Source organism: Sceloporus occidentalis, unplaced genomic scaffold (genome assembly GCF_023333645.1).
Source record: "Sceloporus occidentalis isolate IW3139 unplaced genomic scaffold, rSceOcc1.0.p SCAF_1, whole genome shotgun sequence".
In the NCBI taxonomy this organism is placed as follows: Eukaryota; Metazoa; Chordata; class Lepidosauria; order Squamata; family Phrynosomatidae; genus Sceloporus; species Sceloporus occidentalis.
The window spans coordinates 248,144,871-248,169,252 of NW_028316981.1; the positions used below are offsets into that span (position 1 = coordinate 248,144,871).

The following is a 24,382-nucleotide window of genomic DNA, read 5'->3' on the forward strand; positions in this document are numbered from 1 at the left end:
GATTCAAACCTAGTGGCATTTACAACTCCAAATGCACATTTTTGTACTTATATTCTGCTTTTATTATCCTTTCCTTTTTTGCTGTTCTCTTTTGTATTATAATCCATCAATAAACTGTGCATGTAATGAAATGCTGTTGCTAGCAAATGGATTTCATTATTCAGTTTTACAAGGCAAAAAATGGTCATTGGCAGAAAGTGGCTTGAAAATGAAATTAAGACATATTGAGAAGTGCAGTGAGTCATGGATGTGCTCTAAAAGTTTTAAAGGTATGCAATAAATTGGGAAAGTCACAGTAGATTGCCTTACCCCCTTTATCTAAGGCTCAACATGAATCCTTCATTCTAAGATGTGGTGCCTCCCCCACCCACCCAGTTGCACTGTATAGCCAAGTTATTATGTAGATTTTTTTAAAAAAGACCCTGAAGTTCTTTATAGTTACTTTCAGACCAACTGAGCTGAAATCTTTTAAATTCAAGAAGCCAACTCTCTAGGATACAAACAAAAACCAATTTGAATTCCTTTTATGTATTGGGGAAAATAGAGTATAGATGGGCTGTTTTAAAAGATTATTTTAAAATCCAATAAATATCAGGTGGCAAACATTATCAAAGAAGTAAACCAACACCACTTTTCCTTTGAAAATGTTGCAGTAGACCCAGCAGTAGTGGCTAAAGCAGCTGCTAGAAAAGACCCATACCCTCCAACTGCCTAGATTTGGCAGGGACAGTCCTAATTAATTTTCTGTTAGTCCTACTCTTTCAGCTGTTTTTAAAATGTTCCAGCTTTTTCCTCTTCCTCCTATCTCCCTTTGTCCCTAACGTACTTCAGCTCAGTTGCTGCAAACTAAGTTCAGAGAGCAAAAGTAGTTTGCACTTAGTTAAAATGCAGTCGCCCCGATCGCGGGGCAGACTGCTTTGCCGCTGCAGCGCGGCAAAAACTACAAGCCCCAGAGTGCTCTGGGGCTTGCCTCGGCTCCTGATTGGCCGGTGGGGCCGGAAGGGGCGGCCCTTCCGGCCCGGGGTCGCTCTGGGAGCCGGGCTTGTTGGTGCGGGGCTTCCGGTCCTCCAAGGCTGCCCATTGGTGGGCTCGGCCTTGGGGGCGGGGCCCCGCAAAGGACGCAGAGGGGAGGGGCCGAGCAGTATTTATTGCTGCTCGGAGGCCTCTCCTCCTCAGTCGGCGCTTGGCTCCGAGGAGAGCGGAGCCAAGCTTGGAAGGGAGCTAGCCTCGAGCTTCTCCCTTCCATCGGGGGCCGACTGGGCCAAGGTTGGTGGGGTGGTGTGGTTCGGGGAGGCTCCCTCCCCGGATCCCCATTCCACCGGGCGCATTCTGCCTTGGTCCGCGGCCTCCATTTTGCCGGCTTTTCCGCGGCCCGGCGGCCATTGGGTAAGTCCTCCCCACCCCCTGGGGTGCAGTTCGGGGGTTGGAGGCTCCATTAAGGGGCGGCTACAGGCACCAGGCCTGTAGCTTGGGCCTCAGTTTTGGCGGGAGCCGCCATTTTAGCCTCTGTTTTTGGCGGGAGCGCCATTTTGTTTTTCCTTTTTGGCGGGAGCGCCATTTTGGATGTGGATTTTGGCGGGAATCGCCATTTTTGTTTATTCAGGGGCTTCATTTTGTATTTTCTCCCCTTTTTAACCCTTTGGGTTAATGTTGCAGTGCTTTGACACTGTTATTTAGGGCTAGTTTGTTTGGTCAATTGCTGTGTGGGGTTTTCCCACACTTTGATCAATTTCTGCTTGCTAGTGCCTTTGACTGTCTACTGCCTTATCAGCAGTTGCTTGTTTTACATCTGATTTGAGATGTCTCCCAAAAGGTCAAAGAGGATAGAGTCCCGCAGGGCTCGGTTGGTTAGAAATCCTCATGTTGTGCCGAGTCGGTCTCAGGCCTCCAGACAGGGGTCTCCTATTATTCCATCTGCGCATGCTGGCTTGCAGAGTGTGAGCATTCCTCCTGTGGCAGACTTTGCACAGCCAGCTGTTCCTGCTGGGATGAACTCGGCCGCTATTGCCAACCTATCTAGATCCATCACTGAATTCATTCAGCATGCTGTGGAGGCTGGTCAGATGCCCTACACTTCTATGCCTGCAGTTCCGGTGAGTCAGCCAAGACATCAGGATGCCAGCGTGTCTGTACAGCCATCCACTTCTTCAGCTATTCAAGGCTCTCAGTCGTACGGCGCTGCTTCACGTCGTCAGGAAGTTCAGCTTTCCAGCTCATCCAGCTCTTCTAGTTCCAGCTCTTCATCGTCGTCATCGGATGAGGACGACCTTTCCGGAGTTTCAGCGACACAACGGCGCCGGGAGAGGAAGAGAAAGCACAAGGCTAAGAGGAAACGACGGAGAGTGCGGAAGGCTGGTTCTGTTCAATCAGCTTCTACAGGTGGTTTTCAACCTGATGTGCCAGTGGGGAGGGATGGCTTTTGGGTCGACCATGCCATGGTCCCGGGTTTGCCGCGGTGGGCCATCAAGAAGCGAGCTTGGCGACCCGGGGTGCAAGGAGTTTGGGTTGATCCTCTTGCAGCTCAATTCCCAGTTTGCTCTCCTGGAGAGCGCCCTCCTGGAGCTCATCTGTCTAAGAAGATACGTAACAACATTCTTAGAGGTTGCTACGTAGATGTTTTTACCTTACTGCAACCTAAAGGAAAGGAGGCGGTTGCTGTCACTTCAACCAAAAAGAGCAGACATGAGCCCAGGGTGGCTGCAGCTGAGCCTACTTTTTCTAATTGGTTGGAGGGCTTCACCATCTTTGCGGCTGTAGTCTCCATGGCGTTCCCTGAGCGTGCTTGGCATTTGCTTAGCCATCTTTTGAACGTCCAGCGTGCCAGGGTTTACGCTGGAGATGCAGCTGCTATTGCCTATGATGCCGCTTTTCGACAACATGCCTCACAGAACTCTCGTGAACGTTGGGACCTTCTTCATCACGAGATTTGGCTCTTGGAAGTGGGCACGTCTGCAAGGTTCAAGGGCTCTCAAAAAGGGCCCGCTAAGAAGGACTCTAAGTTTCTGTCTTGTTGGGATTATAATTCTAGTCGTTGTACCCGTGTTCAATGTAAATATGAGCATTGTTGTTCTAATTGTAGAGGGTCCCATCCAAAAATTTCCTGTTCCCGTCCTGCTCAAGCATCCCAGCCCTTTCGGGGGGGGCGCTCTGCTTCTTCAACCACCGGAAAAGGCGAAGGGGCCGGGGGGCCAAGTGCCGGTCAAGCAGGGAGCCAAAAATAATTCGGTTGTCACCATTCCAGAATTTTCGTTAGCCTTTTCTCCGGTAAATCCCAAGGCTCTTATTCCACTGTTGGAAGCTTATCCTGATAAACAAGCTGCCTCCTATTTGGCCAATGGTTTTGTATTTGGGTTCAGGATTCCCGTTTCTGGTCATTTGTCACATCAGTTTCCCAAGAACTTGTTATCTGCCAGATCTATGCCTGATGTACTCCGTTTAAAGATTAAGAAGGAGATCCAGGCTGGGCGGGTTGCTGGCCCATTCCCTTCACCTCCTTTTGTTAATTTTCATATCTCCCCTTTGGGTGTTGTACCCAAAAAAAGCTCCTGGGGAATTCAGGATAATTCATCACCTTTCTCACCCTCCAGGGTCTTCCGTCAATGATGCTATCCCCGATGAGCTTTGCTCAGTAAAATACGCTTCATTTGATCACGCAGTTCGCTTGGTCAGGTCCTGCGGCACAGGTGCTCTTATGGCCAAGTGTGACATTCAGTCAGCTTTTAGACTCCTTCCGGTTCATCCGGACGATTTTCATTTCCTTGGTTTCCAATTTGAAGGTCAATTTTACTTTGACAAGGCTATGCCTATGGGCTGCTCCATCAGCTGCTCAGCCTTTGAGACCTTTAGCACCTTTTTGGAGTGGGAGTTAAAGCGTAGGGCTTCTTCATCTTTGGTTACTCATTATCTGGATGATTTTATGTTTGTTGGCCCTGCTAATTCTAACATGTGTCTGGATTTATTAACTGCCTTTTCTTCCCTAGCTGCGGAAATTGGGGTTCCGCTTGCGGCTGACAAGACAGAGGGTCCAGCTCAGGCCATGTCCTTTCTAGGGATTCAGTTAGATTCGGTCAATGGTTTTTCTTCCTTACCTCATTCAAAAATTGTTGTGCTATGTGAACTTTTGGAGCATGCTCTCCAGGCTCCCAAGCTTACGCTTAAGCAGGTTCAGTCCCTGCTGGGACATCTTAATTTTGCATGCAAGGTGGTGACTCCTGGCAGAGCTTTTTGCGCTAGATTAGCCAGATCTTTAGCAGGTCCTCGGCTGCCGCACCATCACATTAGGATCACAAAAGGTGTTAAGGATGACCTTCGCATTTGGCTCCAATTTCTCAAGGGTTTCAACGGTATTGCCATTTGGCAGAGAACCTGGCACATTAATGATTCTTTGCAGGTTCATTCAGATGCAGCTGGGAGCATCGGTTTTGGTTTATTTTTCAATGGCCACTGGTGTGCCGAGCGCTGGCCTGTGGCCTGGCAAGGGTCAGACATTCTCAGGGATCTGACATTCTTGGAATTTTTTCCCATTGTTGTGGCCATTCACATTTGGTGCTCGCAATTTTCAAATAAGAGAGTCCTTTTCTGGTGCGACAACCAAGCTGTGGTGTCAATTATCAACAAGCAGTCAGCAAAATCCCCGAGGGTAGTGAGTTTGTTAAGGAAGTTTGTATTGTGTTGTTTGATTAACAATATTTCCTTCCTAGCTAAACATGTTCCTGGTTTAGATAACGGCATTGCTGATGCAATTTCTCGTTTTCAGTTTCAGCGATTTCGACAATTAGCCCCGGAGGCAGACCTTCAACCTACCCAATGTCCTGCTTCAATGTGGGAGGTTGGCTGTCTGAAATAATGGACGGGATTTTGGGATCCATTGCTCCTTCCACTTTAAAGACTTACAAAAATGCCATAAGAAAGCTGGCAGATTATTTTAATGACTCTAGAACTCGGCATGTTTGGCCTTTGCCCACAGAGGTGGTTTTGCGTTTTTTTAGTTTGGCTACGCCACAATAATGTGGCTCCTAAGACAATGTCCATCCATTTGGCTGGTATTTCTTTATTCTCTAAGGCTGGGGGATTTGCTGATCCATGTGCCTCCTTTCTGGTTAAAAGGGCGGTTGAAGGTTGGAAACGTGCTTATGCTTGTAATAAGGACACAAGACGACCAATATGTTTACAATTGCTCTGTAAAATTTGTGCTACTCTTCCTGTCATTTGTTCTTCAATATACGAAGTTCAGCTGTTTTGTGCTGCTTTCGCAGTGGCATTTTTTGGCGCCTTTCGTTTAGGCGAATTAGTTGCTGGGTCCAAGAGCGATTTGTCTGACAGGGCACTGCGTGCTTCTGACTTAACTTTTATAAAGCACGGTGTCTCTTTAACTTTGCGTCGCTCCAAGTGCGACCAGTTAGGGGTTGGTCAGAATGTGGTGCTACGTCGCTTTCGTGGCTCCCCTGTTTGCCCAGTTAAAGCTCTTCGACTCTTCTGGGATGTTAGGCCTTCGTTGGCCGATTTTCTTTTCATACATGTGGATGGTTCTCCCCTTACAAGATACCAGTTTGTTTCTGTGCTCAGAATGGTCATTTCAAGTTTGGGACTCCCTGCCAGGGAGTTCGGTGGACATTCTTTTCGTATTGGTGCGGCCACTGCGGCCTCTGGGGCTGGCATGCTTGCCAGAGATATCAAGCAAGTGGGACGCTGGAGATCCAAGGCCTTTGCTGGCTATGTTCGCCCACATTTGGATCAATGTGGCGGACATTAAATCGCTCTTGGCAGGGTTGGCGGCAGGCCTCCGTGTAGGCCTTTTGTGGCGGCAGCATAGGCCAGGATCTGAACGTTGGTGGTACCAGGGCTATGGAGTTCTGGTTTGGGAGTCACAAGGTACCCGGGGGCGATGAGCGAAGGCGTCTGGCCATTGCGGGGGCCAGAACGCAGGTGCGCCTCCCGGTGACTAGGGGCTTTGTGAATTGGGGAACGCAAGGCATGGTTTGCGCTCAAGCGGTGTTCCTTAGCCCCTAGGTCATCCCAAGCACCGGGTAGGGACCCGGCTTTGGATAATCAAACAACAGGGTGGTTGTTTGATTGCACAGATCCTGACCTTATGCTTTGTGCCAACCCTACCAATGGTTTAATAAAGTTGTGGCCTTTCTCCCATATCGGTGTTATGTGGTTATTTTGACAAGCACATACAAGGCAAAATGCAGTCGCCCCGATCGCGGGGCAGACTGCTTTGCCGCTGCAGCGCGGCAAAAACTACAAGCCCCAGAGTGCTCTGGGGCTTGCCTCGGCTCCTGATTGGCCGGTGGGGCCGGAAGGGGCGGCCCTTCCGGCCCGGGGTCGCTCTGGGAGCCGGGCTTGTTGGTGCGGGGCTTCCGGTCCTCCAAGGCTGCCCATTGGTGGGCTCGGCCTTGGGGGCGGGGCCCCGCAAAGGACGCAGAGGGGAGGGGCCGAGCAGTATTTATTGCTGCTCGGAGGCCTCTCCTCCTCAGTCGGCGCTTGGCTCCGAGGAGAGCGGAGCCAAGCTTGGAAGGGAGCTAGCCTCGAGCTTCTCCCGCCCGCCCACCGCTGTTTCAGGTGGTTTTTTGTCACAACTGTTCGGCAGCATAGGCCAGGATCTGAACGTTGGTGGTACCAGGGCTATGGAGTTCTGGTTTGGGAGTCACAAGGTACCCGGGGGCGATGAGCGAAGGCGTCTGGCCATTGCGGGGGCCAGAACGCAGGTGCGCCTCCCGGTGACTAGGGGCTTTGTGAATTGGGGAACGCAAGGCATGGTTTGCGCTCAAGCGGTGTTCCTTAGCCCCTAGGTCATCCCAAGCACCGGGTAGGGACCCGGCTTTGGATAATCAAACAACAGGGTGGTTGTTTGATTGCACAGATCCTGACCTTATGCTTTGTGCCAACCCTACCAATGGTTTAATAAAGTTGTGGCCTTTCTCCCATATCGGTGTTATGTGGTTATTTTGACAAGCACATACAAGGCAAATCAGTAGGAAGGGGAAGAGAAGATGGAGTGAGATCTTGCCTTTCCCTGTAGGCTGCAGCAAAAGCAAACTGCTGCAGCATCTCCTAGCTTGCTTGTTCTTCCCCATGAATAATGTTTGCCATCTTGACACCTCATCCTGATGTTACTTGGCCACATGCCCTGGGAAAGTATGCAGAACCTATCACAGCTACCATGCCCCAGCATTTTCATTTTACTGTCCTGTTAGTAGTCTCTTTGAAAGGAGAGATGAAAGAGACAATGAAGTAACATATAGCCTGGTGAGATGACTGCCCTTCCCCACAAACTGTGGCTTCAGCTGAACTACATTTAAATTAGAATGCTGTAGCTTCTGAGGTATAGCATGCATAATGCTAGTAATGAGATTAGTGGCCTTTTTTGGTTTGTTAGTTTTGTTTTTGCTCTGTAGTCATCTGCAAATTGCCAGTGTAAAAAAAAATTAATTCTTTTTAAGGACCAACACCAGCTTTTTAACATTCTAAGATGAAGTATCAGAGTGTTACAAATGAGTACCATTAACTTTTTATTATAACATGAAATTTGGGGGTTGATATTTTGAACCATTTTTAGTGTTGTTTTTTTTAAAAAAATACTACGAAGTAAAATTGACAAAATTGCATTAATAAAGCATGGACTCATTATATTACCTGCAAAAATTAAGAGCTAATGAGCAGCATGCAGGCTGCTTTGGACTCAGCAAGCTGTGAAATGATGTGCACCATCTTTTCTTTTCTTTTTGTTGACAGGATGTTAGAATTCAGTAGATGCTTTTAAAGCCCTAGCAGGAAGTAAAAATGAGTAATTGGTTTTAGTTTTTTACAAACTAGATGATGTTGTTATTAGGTTCCAAAAATGTAGTCTAACACATAAACTGTTGAAGTATGTTGAATCCTACAGCACTGACTTAAATTCTTCTTTGGTTATAAGGGACACTAAGAGAAACTTATAAGAAATTATTGCAATCATCTTAGTCATCTAGATCTTTCCTTGTTTAAATTTGCTGGAGGTCCTTTTGAAACGTATCCTGGCCTTTCTGTCATGATTAATTACCATGGTATTTTTCATACTTGTATGGGCCTCTGTCTCCCTCTCCTTGTAGAATCTGTGGGTCTCCAGATACTGATGAACTCCTGCTTTGATCATCCTTCATCACTGACCAGGCTAAGGGCTGATGGGAACTGTAGTCCAGCTGTTGCTCTGGGAACAGTAAACCCCTGGTTTACAAATTAAGTTTTCAAGATAATATTGAATGGGACCTAGACTACTATGAAGATCTGCCTCTACAAACTGTTGGTACAGTGTCCCTTGGTTTCTATTAAGGTTTGGTTTCAGGATCCCCCATAGATACTAAAATCTGTGGATGCTGAAGTTCCATTAAAATACATGGCATGAACTATGTTTTTATACAGAATGGCAAAATCAAGGTTTGTTTTAAGTAAAATATTTTAAGTAAAATATTTTTATTTTCTAAAAATATTTTCAAATCATGGATGGTTGAATCCATTGATAAAAAAATCAGTGGATATGGACGGCCAACTGTACTAACCTTACACCTCTGAAATTATGTCATAACATCATACTTGGGGAAGTTGTGGTGCTGTTCAATATACGGTTACCCCTCCGTTTTTGTGGACTTGAGATCCGTGTCCCTCGCATATACGTGAGCAGGAAACAGAGGGAGAAACAACAGTGTGCCTTGCCACCTGTGGGAGCATGCCCAATGGAGCTTTAATATACTCAAATTTTCATTTTTTCGGGGAGGGCAGGAATGGGTCTCCAGCGAAAATGGAGGGGCGACTGTAGTTAAGTACTTCAAACTTTCCCCTATTCTATATGTTAATACAATAAGCCCCAAGCTGTGCCTATTGATGCTGTTGTAATTCCATTGTGAGTTAGTATAAGGTGCCTAAATATCCCAAATGCACCAGATCCTGTCTGATCTTGGAAGCTGGGTGGATAGAGACCACAGGGACACACACACACGTGCGCGCGCATGCACACACAATGGAGTTCAACAACAACAAAAATTGGTGTGAATTGAGTATGGACATTTATTCCAAACAAGTCTACAGAAGTAATAGCATGTGTGAGAGGAAGTCTGTATGTGCAAACTGGGTACACCTACATTCTGTTGCTGGTTTGGGATTATTGCTCCCTCAGGAAAGTGAGATAAAATTCAGTTCATGTTGAATTTTCAGTTTTTCTTACATTTATATGCATCAGAATTGCTTTGTGTATTTTAAAATGTTCCTTCTTCTGCATGCTCAGGACTTGATGAGCAAAAAAAAAAAAAAATGCAATTATGCAAGCCATATCTCAGTTTCAAAAGAGTCATAAATAGATTGTAAGCCCCTAGATTCATATTAAATGTGATCATGATTAACTGTGGATAATAACTGATTCCATAATTAATGAGATTTTAATAATTAAATATATTTGAACAACGGCTAATACACACACTGGTTGATCACAAAATTTTGATGGCTCTGACCACTTCTTGCAAAGAACATAAAACATTAGAAATAATTATTTGCTTTAACAACACACTTTTTGTTTAAGAGTGCCTTTAAAATAGCTGATTGCAAGACTGGTAGGGCAGCCTTCCTTTAGCAACAAGCTACTCCTGCTGGTACTGAAGCCTCAGAGCTGCAGGACACAACTCTTTTGACTTGCATTTCTTGAAATTTAATAGGAGTCTCTTGGGAATAATGTGAACTAGGAAGTCAGTGTGGGCTTGGAAGGGTCTGAACACTACCAATGCATTATGTACTGTTTTTAATAAAAGTGCTGAAAGAGTCCAAATGAGCAATTCTCACAAGAGCTCTACTCCAGTATTTGTATAACTTCTGCCTCCTGCAGCTTACAGTGTAAGAGTTTTTTGTCTCATGTGAATCAAGAACCACTCAGGGTTTTCTTCAGAAGCTCTGAGTGGAATCTCTTCTTGCTGAAACAGGGGAAGAACCCTGAGTTTAGTAATTGAATTCATGAACATGATAGCCCTTGATGCACTGGAGAAATGAGCTCAATTTATGCATGGTAGTCAAAAATGTAAGGAGGATTCTGACTTGGCTTTCTGCTGTAAATGCAAATGAGCTCTTGTTGAAATTCATGTCCAGCCTGGCAAGATTCATCTCCAGTCTGGCAAGACTGGAGTTTGACATCTCCATATGTTTTACTATAACTTAATAAGAATCTCCATGTCTTGCTCCCAGGCTATTGTCAAGTCCTGCCATTTGCCTTGGTTTCAGAGTCATGCATCTTCTGTTCCCTAGCAAACCACTAGCATCCTTCTACAGTGGAAAATGACCACTCCATTGATAGGCCCACTTATTGAACTTCTTTGCAAAAGACGTTGACAGACCAATGGCCCTGTTGGTATAGCCCCTGTCCGGAAGCTTTCATTAATTGGATCACTATGGTCAACAGTGCCCTTTTGAGTTGGCTAACACAATACTAAAAAAAGCCAATTTGCATCTGTGTACTTGTGTATGTTTCAACACAGACTCATACACAAGGGAGAGATAATGAAATAATATGGCTGATTTGAAGTGGATTAATGAAATAGAATAAGAAAAGATAAAGTATTATGTTCAACTAATGAAGTATTTTGTTGGGGTAATATTATTTCATTTAATGTATTTGTTATGGGTTTCTTAGCCTGAAAATGGATTACAACAGTTGGCAAAAACTAAGACATGAGTTAAAATGAAATAAAATAAAATAGATTTTCCAGTCCTAATAGATTAAAAGCATAATTTTATTTTCTTTTCTTTCTTTCTGAAGCCCTGGTGGCACAATGGTTAAATGCCTATACTGTATTCACTCACAAACCATAAGGTAGTGAGTTTAATACCAGACAGGGGCTCAGGGTCAACTCAGCCTGGCATCCTTCTATAGGTCACTAAAATGAGTACCTGGCTTGCACATTGTAAGTCACTTAGGGAGTGAAGAAAATATAGCAGATTTCCATATCCCCTAATTTTATCTATCTGTCCTCATGTGAATTGGAGTACAGTGTAGGTATCTCTCTGTCCTGATGTTAATTAGAATACAGTGTATATTGATCCTAATGGATCACATGGGAGAAGGTAGTTTCTTTCTTTATCAAACATTTAAGCCCTTTATGAATCAAAGTATTTATGGTCAAAGTATTTTTGCCAGAAAATTGAGCTGAATTTTGTAAAATATTTTTGCGGGGGGAGGGGGGAATTGGGGCTTCAGGAGCTACATGAAGCCCATGGGCTGCAGCCTGCTTCTGCTCTAGGTGAATGTTCCCTAATTTTCAGTTAGTTTCAATCTGTCCCGCTGAAGTATCACTTTGCAGCTTTTTAGTATTCCTAAATCAATTTCTGTCATTTGAGGATCATGTGCCTTTGGCTGCATGAGTGCTTTTTACCAAAGTAAGTTGATATAACAGCTGTAAGTTTTCCTAGACAGGGATAGTCTGACAATAGTGATCAATGCTTTGGTAACATCTGTTATAGACTGTAGATTTAGATTGTTACACACAGAGATGCTGTTAAATATAGTTCAGAAGATCCAGCTAGGGCTTTTTCATCTGTGCCCTCCCAGCTGTGGAACATCCTGCACAAAAACATACACCTGATGCCTACTTTATTCATTTTTAGATGTCAGGCTAAGCATTTTAATTCTGTTTGCTTATGCACTTTGAGTGAGTTATGGTTCAAAAACTGGAAATGAGGATGTTAGCTCTGCTGTTTTACCTATTCTTTATTGTGCTATTGTTTGTGTTGTTATTGTTGTTTTAAAATTTAATAGATATTATAAACTATCCTGAAATAAATATTTTTGAAGGGCACTATATTAGTGCCGTCAATAAAGATAATGAGCATTGTGGTACTTCTTGAATCTCTTTGCCCACAAGAGTTTCCCTCATTTTCCTTTGCTTTCTCGCAGTAAGACAGTCCTCTAGTAGGAAAGATGCCAATATTCTTGTTTCTTTCTTTATACCTGGGACTCTTGAACAGTTCTAATTTTGCTTGGCTAAAGGTCACTCACAAGATGAAATTCAAGGAATCTTCTAGCAGTACCTGTTCCGGATCTCTCTCTCTTGAGGACTAGCATAATGCCTATTACGTGATCTGAGCTAAATGCTTGGAAAGTGCAAGAATTGACGGTTGCATCCTATGACTTTGGAAGGCCAGAATTCCTAATTTTTTATATCCTTGGAAAAAATTATCCCACCAGTTTCCACCACATTTTTGCTGTAAACAGTATTGCTTTGTTATTTCCCTTCCCCCACAGGAGAGTTAATTCATTAGCTGAAAGATTTTTAGAACTCCTCAGAGGAACTGTAGTATGTGTTGCAGTGCTATCGTCATTCAGCAGCCACACAAAAGTAGACAGTTGGGAACAGTCTGGCGCCCTGCATTTTTCGCACCTGTCATTTAAATCAGCAATAGAGATGCAAAAGAGAAATATTTGTGTGGCTCTGTGATGCTCCCTTGAGGAGCAAATGGATGACACTATGTCATAATGATAGTTTTTTCTACAGTAGCAACCACAGTTTCTTCAATCATGTCTTTGTGCAAAATAGAAGATCTTTCCCCTTACAGTAGCACATTGCTACATTTAAAAAAGAGCACCATCGGATGAGAAGTATATTTTAGGTTATCTGATGTGATGGGCCAGCATTTTTTGCCCAGTGTTTTAAGGACCAGTATCATATTTGTGCCATATTATTATTGTATTTGGATCTTTTCTTAAAAATGAGACATAGAATGGCAACTGATGGCTTGCAAACTGGCACATGGTTTCAATCCAGATGCAGGTTCATCTTTAGAGGCAATCTTGTTTTCCCCAACAATACAGTTTGAGGTTCCCCCAAAAAATTTCTTTGATTTGTCTAAGCACTTTGCTTTTGACTTATCTCCTCATTGGTGACCTTTCAGAATATGAAGACCTTCTTTTCAGAAAGATGTCACACACTGCAATTCTAGGGTCACATGTAATATACTTTATCCAGGTTCTCCCTTTCTAAGGTCCAAGGATCAGACAGAGGGGAAGAGAGGTAGAGCTTGGAGAAGGGAAGCTGACCTTGAACCTTCACACCTTCAGAAACCTCTGTATCTTGGCAGAACCTTGGCATTGGAGTAGGGGGAAAGAAGGTATGTTGGGGTGTTGTGAAGGTGGGCCAAGAGACAGTGTGGATCTACAGGGTTCATAGCTCTCCTAGTCCTTAGGTGTACCCCTTATTCAGCAACTGTTCTGTCCAGCCCTAGAGCTGAATCAGTTCCCTTCCCTCATTATTAGAAGAAGGATATCACTGTTTTATGGATTTTGGATGTTATGGTACTTTGCTATATGGCCAACATGGCTACCCCTGGATATGTTTTCCAATATGAGTGAGAGAGCAGGAGGAGGAGGAGGAGGAGTCTGGAAGAGGAAGAAAATCCTGCTTCTTCCTTTCTTGCACCATGCTGGCATGAACCAGCTTTCAGGCACCCATGTCAGAGCTTTCCTCAGTTAACAATTTTAAGGGATGGGATATGCAGCTCTAATAGTCATTGTGACAAAATACTGCATATGTGTCAAGCCATAGATAAATCTGTAAATACTATATTAGGCTTTCCATTGCCCTGCCTTAAGGTCGACTTTATGGCTAACATGACAACCATCTGTCCTGAAACTATATAGGTGAGAAATGTGATCATTTTTACAACCCTTTGAGGATGTAAACATAGGCTACAGTCCAGAAGGCTGCACCCATGTGCTTGTATGTGTGTGCCAACACACACACACTATTTCATTGCTATAATTGGATCACTTGCTATGTTGCAAGCTAAATATTGAGGTCTATAGTATGCTCAGTCTTTCTATGTACCTAAAAGGCACTCCTTGAATTATAACCACTACTTGCTAACAAAGCTTTCTCCAGCCAGGCATCCTCCACATGTGTTGGACTACAATTCCCAAACTCCTACAGCATCCATATCTGTGGATAATAGAGTTACAGTCCATCATACTGTTGGAAGGAACAGTGACCAACTGAACTGTTTTAATAGCTTTTTCTCTTTTTAAAATTGCATTTTATTTTTTAACATGAGATTTGAATTGTTTTAATACTGTGAATAATTTAATTCTATAGTAATGGTCACTTTTTGTATGTTTTGTATGTTGACTCCCAATTTGAGTGGGGAATGGGATACAAATAAATATAATCATCATCAACAACAAAACAACAGGCAGATTGTCTTTTGGTCATCTGTCTCCTTCTTCCACATGATAATCCCAAGATCATGAATACAGTACATGAATTTTGTACATCTTGACTTGAGCAAGGACAGGAATGTGTGTGTGTGTGTGTGTGTGTGTGTGTGTGTGTGTGTGTGTGTATGGGAGTGCATTTCAAAAGCAAAAGCCTTTTGGGTATGCAGATTTTAATAATGTGTGTGTGTGTGTTTGTATGAGTGCACACCTTCCAGTCGCCTATCAACCTATGGCAACCTCATTAATTTCATAGAGTCTTCTAGGCAAAGTCTGAGGTGGTTTGTTCCTCTGAAATATAGCCTACCATAATATAGTCTTCCATCCAAGCATTAACCAGGGCTCATTTTGTTTTGCTTCCAAGATTAGTCAGAATCTGGTGCCTTCAGGGTATTTCTGCTAGGAAAACATGCCTAAGATTCAGTGTTCTCTGCCTAATAAAGGGATTTGTGGCCTCACAGAGACATCCTGGATCTCATAGGGAGTACATTTTTGTTTTGTCAATGGAATTTACATTTCCTGGATTTTAAAATGTTTTGTTTCCCAGTGCCACATAACCAGAAGGAGGAATGGCCTACCTGATTACATATCCCTCTATACTCAGAACAGAATAGAACCGCCAACATCTTGACAAAATGCAGGCTTGTGACTAACATGGTCAGTTTTTTTCTCCTGTTATTTTTAACACCTTTGCCTGGTGATGAAGCTGGTGGAGCTTTGAAATCTTGCAACATATATTGTATGCATTTTGGTTGGTCTAATAAAGGTATCACTGTTCTGAGGATTTTGGATGTTATTGCACTTTGATATATGGCCAGCACTGCTACCCTTGGATAGGCCTCAGATTGTTCTATCACATGAAAGCTTCTTGAACAGCAGACATAAGGGTCTTTTTGGCTCAGACCTTAGGGCCATTTAGTCCAATATCCTGTTCCCCTGATGACCAAATAGATGTCCTCTGGAAGTCCACAATCAGGGCATGAAGGAAATGCCTACTCCCAACTGTTGTCACACAGCAACTATTGAACAAACGGTTGTTGCCTCAGGGATATATATGGCCAGGAGGAGACCATTGACTAATAGTCAGTGGCTGGCTCTCTATTTGTGACTTTGTCTAGCTTTTCTTTCTAAGCCCTATAGGGTTAAATTAGATAATACATTAAATTCGTGTTTAAACAAGATGCTTCCTCTAGTTATTACATGATTTTTCTCAACTATATCTCATGTGTGTTATATGCCTTCAAGTTGTTTCTGACTTATGGTGACCATGACTTATCATGGGATTTCCTTGGCAAGATTTGTTCAAAGAAAGCTTGCCATTGCCTTCCCCTGAGGCTGGGAGCATGTGACTTACCAAAGGTTACCCAGTGGGTTTAATGTCCAAGCAAGAATCAAATCCCGGTCTCCAGAGTTGCAGTCTAATGCTCAAACCACTGCACCATGCTGGCTCTCTAGAGTTCAGTATAATTTATTTTTTCATTTGTCATTGGAAGGTAAGCATGAGCTTAATTTGAAAGTCTGATTGCTGAGGCACGTATATCTGAGGAAATTCTATTGTGTGTGAGAAAACTGGTTACTTGTACAGTAGCAACTAGGTTGAACCTAAGCCGGTGGCCATCAAATTCTACAAATCATGTGAACAAGGCCTTTCTTTTAGGCTATAATGCCTATGATAATTATATATGGGGGGGGGGGGGGGACAGGATGGAAGATGGAACAGATGGGACACAGCCCCAATCTGCCTTGAACCCGGCCAAAAAAAGAGCCCGCTCCTTTTTTGGCCAGGGAAAAGCCAGCTTTGCCAGCCCCACTGCGAACCCATGGCAGCTTGATGATGCTCCAGGGGTGTGCGGCGTGTGGCATGTAAATGCTATGCCACTGGAGCATCATGAAGCCTCCCACATCTGGGCAGCTGGGTGGCTTCAAGGCGGCTTTCTGGCATCATCGGCATGTGAGGCTTCTAAGCGCCATGTGACAATGACACCCAGAAGCTGGCTTTTTGGGGCCATTTGTTCTGGCTTGCAAAGTTTGCAAAGCACCTTTATAGCAACTTTGAGACTGACTGTTCAAAAGAAGTTGTAGTATACATTATTGTAGACCTGGGTCCAAAACACATGGCAGAAATAATCCAGTTTGAGACTGTTTTAACTGCCCTGGCTCAATGCTAGGGAATTCTGGGAACTGTAGTTTTGTGAGACATTTAGCTTTCTCTGTCAGAGAGCTCTGGTGCCACAATTCCCAGGATTCCATAGCACTGAGCCAGGGAAGTTAAAGTGGTGTCAAACTGGATTATTTCTACAGTGTGTTTTGGATCTCAGTCTACTTAGAAATTCTGCTCGGTAAATGGATTAGTCCCAAACAACTGTTTCAACTGGCCTTGTTTATTTCTGGTTTGGACAAGGTTTCTTGGTCAAGTCCAAAAATAGCAGTCCACCAGATTGCTCTTTTTCTTTACAGCATTCTTATATAGAACCTTACAATCCAGGATTGTCACAGTTAGAATGGTCATCATTTCTACATGCCTCTTACAGAAAGCAGTTAAAAAGATGCAGCAATATCTATGTGGATAGTATTTTATTAGGTAGCAAGAGTTATGTAGTCTTCCTATGCGCTGGCATTGCGTTATTCAGTAGGCCCTTCTCAAAACAATCCTTGAGGGTTTATTTCAAAGTGCAATATGTGCTGCTTATTACTTGCACACTATCAAAATATATTACATGGTCTATTTTGTGAGGCAGTGTGTTTTTGGTAGAATACTGAAAACAAATTCAAGATTGAGTTTCAGAATTTCTACCACAGTTGATCCCCCCCCCCCCCCGGCCTCAAATGCATGTTTTATAAAGCTGCTGCTCATTTCAGATTACTCATTTCATTGACAGAAGGTCTCCAGAAATCAGACTAATTAGAAATCAGGGTATGGCAAATATAGTGCTGAGATGTGACCTGTTTTCCAATGTCATGTCAGCCATGAACTTGCTCAGCGGCTTCAGCTAAGCTACTTCCTCCTCCCCTAGCTCTACAATGGGGGTGATAGTAACTTGCTTCACATTCTAAAGTACCTAGAACAACAAAATGTCTTATCAATGTAAAGCAGTTTTTCATCCCGTTTTTTTAAAGTTGTGAGGATGGTGCTTAAACATAGCATATCATGCTGCCCACATACCACTGTAGACTCTCCTTTCTCATGCTCTTTTTTGTTTAATTAGTAGCCACAACAGCAAAGAGTTTAGTGCACTTTAGCATTTGGCTCTTCCTGCATCACGTGGTAATAAAGAAACACTATCCTCAACTGGAAACTCCTCAACTGGATGATGGATGCCTTTGCAAAGGCATGGATGGTCACTTTATGCAGAATGATAATCTTGCTGCTGTACATAATGAGGTCAGTGAAGCAGTGAGCAAGGAAATGTATAATTCTGTAGCATGGGTCTGTAAGCACAGCACTGTCTAGGCTATTTAAGTTTAATGAGGCAGCTACTGTGCTGCAGCATACTCTCGTTGAACAGTCTCAGCATGTATTTCAAAACTAAAATGTAGCTCATAATCCATGTCCCTCTGCTCACTCCTTTGAGAGGCTGTGGCTCCGATTCTCATAAGTCTGCATTCTTCTGCTTCTCTTTGTGTGCTAATGGCATTGAAATTAGTCCATTTGCTTCATTTTCATTGTAAATGTGGATCACAATTCTTTCTCATCCTTTGAGCATTAGAACTACTCTGAAGTAGTGCACAGGCAGCCTCCATGTTCCTTAGGGAATATATGCTCCTCTGAGTAGTTAGAACAATCACAACAACAGTGGGTGCATCTTCAAGCATCATTTCTCTTTTTAAATACTTTCTAAGTGTGCAAATATATATTCTGTGCGTGGTGCAAATAGTTTTCTTGCCATAGTTAGCTGTTTGGCAAACTTTGGGAAATGCAACTTTATGATCAAAGTTTAGTTAAACACATTTTTAACTAAAGTAATTGACTTATAATTTTAGCATGAATTTAATTCCAGAATTAAGTTGATAATAACCATTTAACTGAGAGGTAATTCTAACCTGCCAACAGGCTTTACATTCCCAAATCTTAGTTCTCTTGTATTTTGGCAAAAATACTTCCTGCTTTCTGTCAAATCAAGCTTTCTGCTTTCTGTCGAGGTTGAGAAGGATTCAAGCCTTACTTCATATGTAGTATATTATAGTATATTTCATCCCAAAGTTTTTAAAAAAAGTTATGTTAACAAGTAGTAAGGACCGGTTAGAAGAGAATGATCTTAACTGAATCTAGATGATAATCTTGTGTTCTGTCCAAGAGACCATATAGAGTTTCTGCATCTGTTCAGGAATTTACTGTTAAATCTTTGACTTTTCTTAGGATTCACATGGAAATCAGTGAGATAAAGAATGGGTGTGTAGGGAAATGAGACTGTAAGGGAAAGAGATAGAGAAACAAGAAAAGATTGTTTAGTGGGATGGATGAGAAATGGGGATTTAAAAAAATATTATATCACTTTTCTTCTCTCTAAAGATCAAGACAGGCAAGAGTGAGGGATGAGAGTAAAATCATGGATGGTATATTTCATGTTTATTCTGGTGAGGCTTACAGTGCAGGCATTTAACTTAACATTATCTTCATAATTAAATGTTGAAGTTTCTAACAAATGCAACTGAGTTAAGTTAAATACTATATTGGGACTGTATAGTCAGTTACCATAAATGAATGAATGGATGCATGACTGTTGAATAAAACCAATATCTTCTAGTCTAGATAAGCCCTTATATAATATCATGCTACTTAGGTTTTACAACAATTAATCAATATAATTTGTCCTTTTCACTTAGTTGCTGCAGGACAGTATTTGTCAAAATGACACTCATTAGCTGTCTTGGATGTTAATCCCTATAATGGCTATTTTGATGAGATTTTTACTCCAAAACATTAAAGGTTAAAAAAGTCCCAGAGATGTTACAATTTCCCCACTAGTACTGTGATTGAGAAGGAGCTTCAGACATGTGGATCTCTATTAATCTACATTTTCTAGTGCCATATGTTTCTTCTGTGTCTGCGTGTGTTCATGTGTAAAATATGTGTAAATACACCCAGTAAAAAAACTTACAATTATTTTCTTTGACGTGTTTAGAGGAAGGAGGCATGCCATACCAGGATGCATAATTTGTGCTTTCTTTTCTTCACCCTCCCTTTTAACCTCATCTTGCAACAAAGATTATTACTATACACACATTAGCACTGAGGAGAGGGGGCTCTCTCATTAACTGCTGGTTTTGGTGTTACGCTCCGCACTTGATGATGTAATGCACTTAGCAATAATGGATTATTTTCTCTGAGGGATTTCAAGTTTATTGTCTACTTTCTCATGTAAAGCATAACTTGTTTTATGGCAAAAGGCTGATGGGGAGTCAAAGTGATCACAAACTAGATGTCTTTTGCACTGTGCGACTAGCAAGAAGGGAAGGGAGAGAGAGAGAGAATGAGACAAAAGGTTTCTGCCTTTTTATTTATCACCAAGGCATTAAAGTCTATAGAGAGGAGTAAAAACCCCCAAAAATTGCTTTAATAAATGTGTGTGTGTGTACAGACACTTCCTGGCGATGCAATCTCACTACCCCATAGAATTTGTAAGGCTACCCATCCCCTGCCACTAGCAAGAGTGATTTTCTGTTTTCCTTTTACGGGGAAGGGGGGGAATGTCTCATTTTCAAAGAGAATCAATAAGACAGTGTTGTACACCGAGGTGCTTGCTGCATTGTTATTAACAACCCCTGCTTTTCCCTCGCACCCACCCACCCTGCTTTCTGGGATGGATGGATGGATAAAGAGAGAGAGAGAGAGAGAGAGAGATGATAGATAGATAGATAGATAGATAGATGATAGATAGATAGATAGATAGATCGTAAAAATGTAACAAGAAATGGTTTTGTTCATGTTGTGCTGAATTTTAATGCCTTAAAATGCTGGTGTGCGTGTGGTATGTATGTGTATATATCGTCAGTGTTCGCTCTGAGCCGCCCTGTCTTCAATAAATTGTTTTCTAATCTTTTTTTTCCTAGATGGAAATCCTGTATGAATGTGGAAGCCATTAGCAGAGTAATTGCTGTCTGTTACCATGACAACCAGCCGCTGCAGTCACCTGCCCGAAGTCTTACCCGACTGCACCAGCTCGGCTGCTCCGCTGGTGGTGAAGACTGTGGAGGACTGTGGCAGCCTTGTGAATGGACAGCCGCAGTATGTCATGCAAGTTTCAGCCAAGGACGGGCAGCTGCTGTCAACGGTAGTGCGGACTCTGGCCACGCAGAGGTACGGTAGTACCAACTCTGAGAAACACCCTCGTTTCTGCTCCTCAAACTGGATCGGGAAGAAAGTGCTGAGAAGGGAGCGGGGTGGATTTGAAGTATTGCAAAGCCTTCTTTGTTGTGTGCGGGTCTTTTATTTGTGTAGTCCGGCAAAACCCCTCTCGCTCTCCTCGGCAACATGATTGGGTTTGAGTGATCATCCTGTGTGTTTTCTTTTTTCTGGATTGGAAGTCTGGCTCACTGGCTTCACGTCTACAGCTTTCTGCCTTCAAGAGTCCCTCTTTGGAGTTGATGAGTGCATTCTTGTGCTCGCTCTAACTTTGCAGTTTTTCCCCTCATATAATTTAATGTGTCCCAACATTCTGGTTTCCTGCTTGGAAGGCAGGTGGAGGAGGAAAGCTGTGGAGCCATGCAGGTGGCAAAGTGAGTAAGATGCAACCAATCCTTCAGATTTGGAAAAAGAAAACTTCAAGAGTGACATTTGGCTGCTAGTTACTTCTCAGGGAGAGTGGTTGTTTCAGTGAGGCACACTCTTGTGTGTACATGTATGTGTGCATGTGCATGTCTAATTAAGAGAAAGAGGGAGAGAGGATGGGCAAGAGCCACTGACATGTTGTGTATGGAAGTATTGGGGACTTTTTTGACCTGATCATGGGTTGGCATTTATATTTGCAAATGTGGGTGCTGAGTCTCTTTTTTCTATACACGTTTAAAGAATGGGTCTCAAATCTTGACAATAGCATTGCATGACATTTTTCTGTGGTTGACAGACAGCTGTTTATCCTCCGGCAATTAAGCAGTGCTTTCTGTGTGTGTTTGTGTGGTGCTTTTGTTTGTTTAAAGTTCATTTAAAGAATATCTAAATGGTTTAGCAGTGTTACAAGCAAAATCGGCAGGCAGCCAGCCAGTGAGCATCCACAACAGTGATATAAAGAGATGTCATTGTGTTAGGAAAAGATGTAGTTTGTACAACCAAAGTGTGAATTCATTTGTGTGTGTGTGTGTGTGTGTGTGTGTGTGTGTGTTCAACTGCATTATGTTTTTGATATAAGACTTTGTTTATAGAATGAATGGGTGTATTGGAAACTCCTGCAAGGAGCTGATACCTTGATATAAAAGTTAGGTATATCATGAGGTATATCCAAATCATATTTATAAATTCATGAGTAGTTTTTTTTCCTAATAGGGTGGTTATGGCTTTTAAATATGCTTTCATTCATTTGTGTGTATGTTCTGTTTGTATCTGCATTGACTCCAAGGAAGAGACAGTGGCATCAGTGGTCCACACAGTAGAGCCCTGGGAACACCTAGGGACCTTAGTTGCACTCTGTGACCGTCGGCTCCTCTGAACTCCTCAGTCTAGCCCTTTTCTGGCCCAAAAAAGGAATGAATTCACCTTTTAAATAAGCTTCAATCTCCTGCACTGTTTTAATATCTTTTACAAATTTCAAAAGCAGAAATGCACTTTGATCCCACAGGGTAAATTAGGCTGAGAGAGAATGCTTGAACAAAGGCTGTTGCCAGAGATGCATGGCTGAGGGGATATCTGGACCTCAAAGCCCAACATTCAAGCCACAGTTTCCCCATCAGGCACTCCACAGAGGCATGGGACTACATCTCCCATCATCCCCAGTGACATTGCTACTGGTGTGATAGGAATTGTGATTCAACACATTTGGAGAGCACCAGGTTGGGCATGAGTCTTACTACAACATGCTGACTCTAAAGGAAATAAAGGTATTGGTAGTAGATATATACTTCTTGAATTTAGTGGGGGAAAGGTGGGATATAAAAGCAACTAATAAATAAATAAATAAATGTGTTATAAATGAATCTGTTGACTACACATTTGTTCTGAATCACAAAGGGATATCTTATATACAGTCATGCTTAAGGAAGAAAATAAGTGTGCATGCTGGGATAGAAATAACCGTGGCATCCTAACCATGTGATGAATAAGACCTGTTGTGTGTGTGTGTACCTACAAGTCACCTGATGACTAAATGTGGCCCCATGAATTTCATAGGGTTTTATTAAGCAAGGAATACTCAGAGGTAGTTTTGCCAGTTCCTTCCTCTGAAATATAGCCTACAGCACCTTCATTGGTTGTGCCCCATTCGAGTAATAACACTGTATTTGAGTTGAATTAATGAGGGTCAAAGGCTTTAATGAACAACCAGGTTTGAATATGGCACCTAAATGACATGAGTGTTCACACCAGTTGGACCTTGGGGGAGAACATTCCACAGTTTGGGTGCCATGGCTGAGAAAGTCCTCTCCCATGTCCCAACACAGTGTATTGATCTCACTGGTGGGACACCAAGGAGCCTCCCTCCCCGCCCCACAGCAAACCTCAGTCTTCAGGCTACTCTCTCACTTCAGCCCTGCTGTCTGGAACCAGCCCTCCAGGTAGAAGCATAACCACTGTAAAACAGTGCCTCTTACTCCCATTTCACAGGGCTGGTCCAGTAAGATACCATGTTCAATGATATCAAAAGCCGCTGAGAGATCCAGGAAGATCAACAGGATAGCACTCTCCCAGTCTTTCCCCCAGACCGGGTTATAAATTACAATAACAAAGGCAATTTCAGTGTCACACCCTGGCCTGTAACCAGACTGAAATGAGTCCAAATAATCCATTTCCTCCAAGAACACCTGCAGTTGCTCATCCACCAAACGTTAAAGCAGAACGGGGATATGACCAGAAAGGGGATATTTGTATTGGGTGGTAGTTCTCATATACCTCTGGGTCCAGGAAGATCCTCTTCAAGAGAGGGTACACTACCACATCCTTCAAGGCAGCAGACACCTCCCCCTGATGTAATGAGGTATTTACCACCCCCTGACCTACTTGGTCAATCCACCCCTTGAGTTGAGCTTGCGTGTGGTGGGCTGAACTCCTTCAAGCAGTTTGTTCATATCATCAGGCTTCAGTAACTGAAACTGATCCCATAAACACTGATCACATGGTACACAAGACACCTCCCTAGGCTCTGTAACAAGTGTGGTGTCAAATTCTGAATGAATGTGAGCAACTTTTTCCTCAGTGTGCCTGCAATTTTTTTACCAGAAGATGGCTGTTAAACACCTGCACTCTCTGAAACTTTATCCAAAAGATTCCTCATTATGTGAAATAATCCAACTAGGTAGCAGGTTGATGTCACCATCTTAGTGGTGTAATTTAATTGTTTGAGCTGTCTCATTTCCTCCATAGTAGACACAAATTTAAACTTTTCTTTTAAGACTTGGGAAATTTTAGGATCACAAAAATGGGGCTCAGGGGCACCACACAGTTCACAACCTGCACTTTGCCCATCTCTGGGCTAAAAAGTAAAATCTGGAGTTTCTTCTCTTAACGATAGAACCAAACTGGCTGGATCACAGTTGGAAGGACCTCAACAGATCTTCTGTCTTAGACTGTGGAAAGATATTCATGGCAGAGAAAGCAGCAGGAGATTAGTTAAGCTACAGGGCTAAGTCAGTACAAGTTTGCTTTAGAAATCCATTTGTTTTATGACAGCTCCCTGCAGATCCTCCTCTTCTAGTGTATGGCTTTTTGAGGACCGCTTCTTCCTAAATATGTAGAGTTGCAAGACCGTATACAAAAAAATTAGAAAAAGCTTTCATCTTTCCTTTGTGTTAATTGTTTTCTGTTGCCTATTTAACTTTGTAAATAAAATTATTTTAAAAAGAAGAATCAAAATGGCAGTGGTGGCTGATCTGGTGTCCTTTGAGTTCCACTTGTCCTGAAATGTCCACTAATGATACCCTTTGCTGTAAAAAAGGCAAGGCACAACTCTGTTCAAGGGCAGACAGCCTTCTCCTTGCTTATCATTGCACAGGAATGGACCTGATGTCAGCAGATCTGAG

At 42.8% G+C, this 24,382-nt stretch overlaps 1 protein-coding gene across 6 annotated transcripts in view; it reads left to right on the forward strand.

Moving 5' to 3' along the window:
* The window catches only part of MARCHF3 (membrane associated ring-CH-type finger 3), a 200,780-nt gene that overhangs the window by 129,168 nt on the left and 47,230 nt on the right, over window positions 1-24,382 (forward strand). For 3 of the 6 annotated variants that reach the window (XM_089491394.1, XM_089491386.1, XM_089491424.1), the window contains one exon: window positions 20,270-20,516. In XM_089491394.1, coding sequence (XP_089347520.1) covers window positions 20,326-20,516 — 191 coding nt within the window. In that variant the 5' untranslated portion in view covers window positions 20,270-20,325. Of the gene's footprint in view, window positions 1-13,103; window positions 13,120-17,424; window positions 17,601-18,728; window positions 18,773-20,269; window positions 20,517-24,382 lie in introns of those variants that run through there. The other 3 variants (XM_089491409.1, XM_089491417.1, XM_089491401.1) reach the window with 3 other exon arrangements.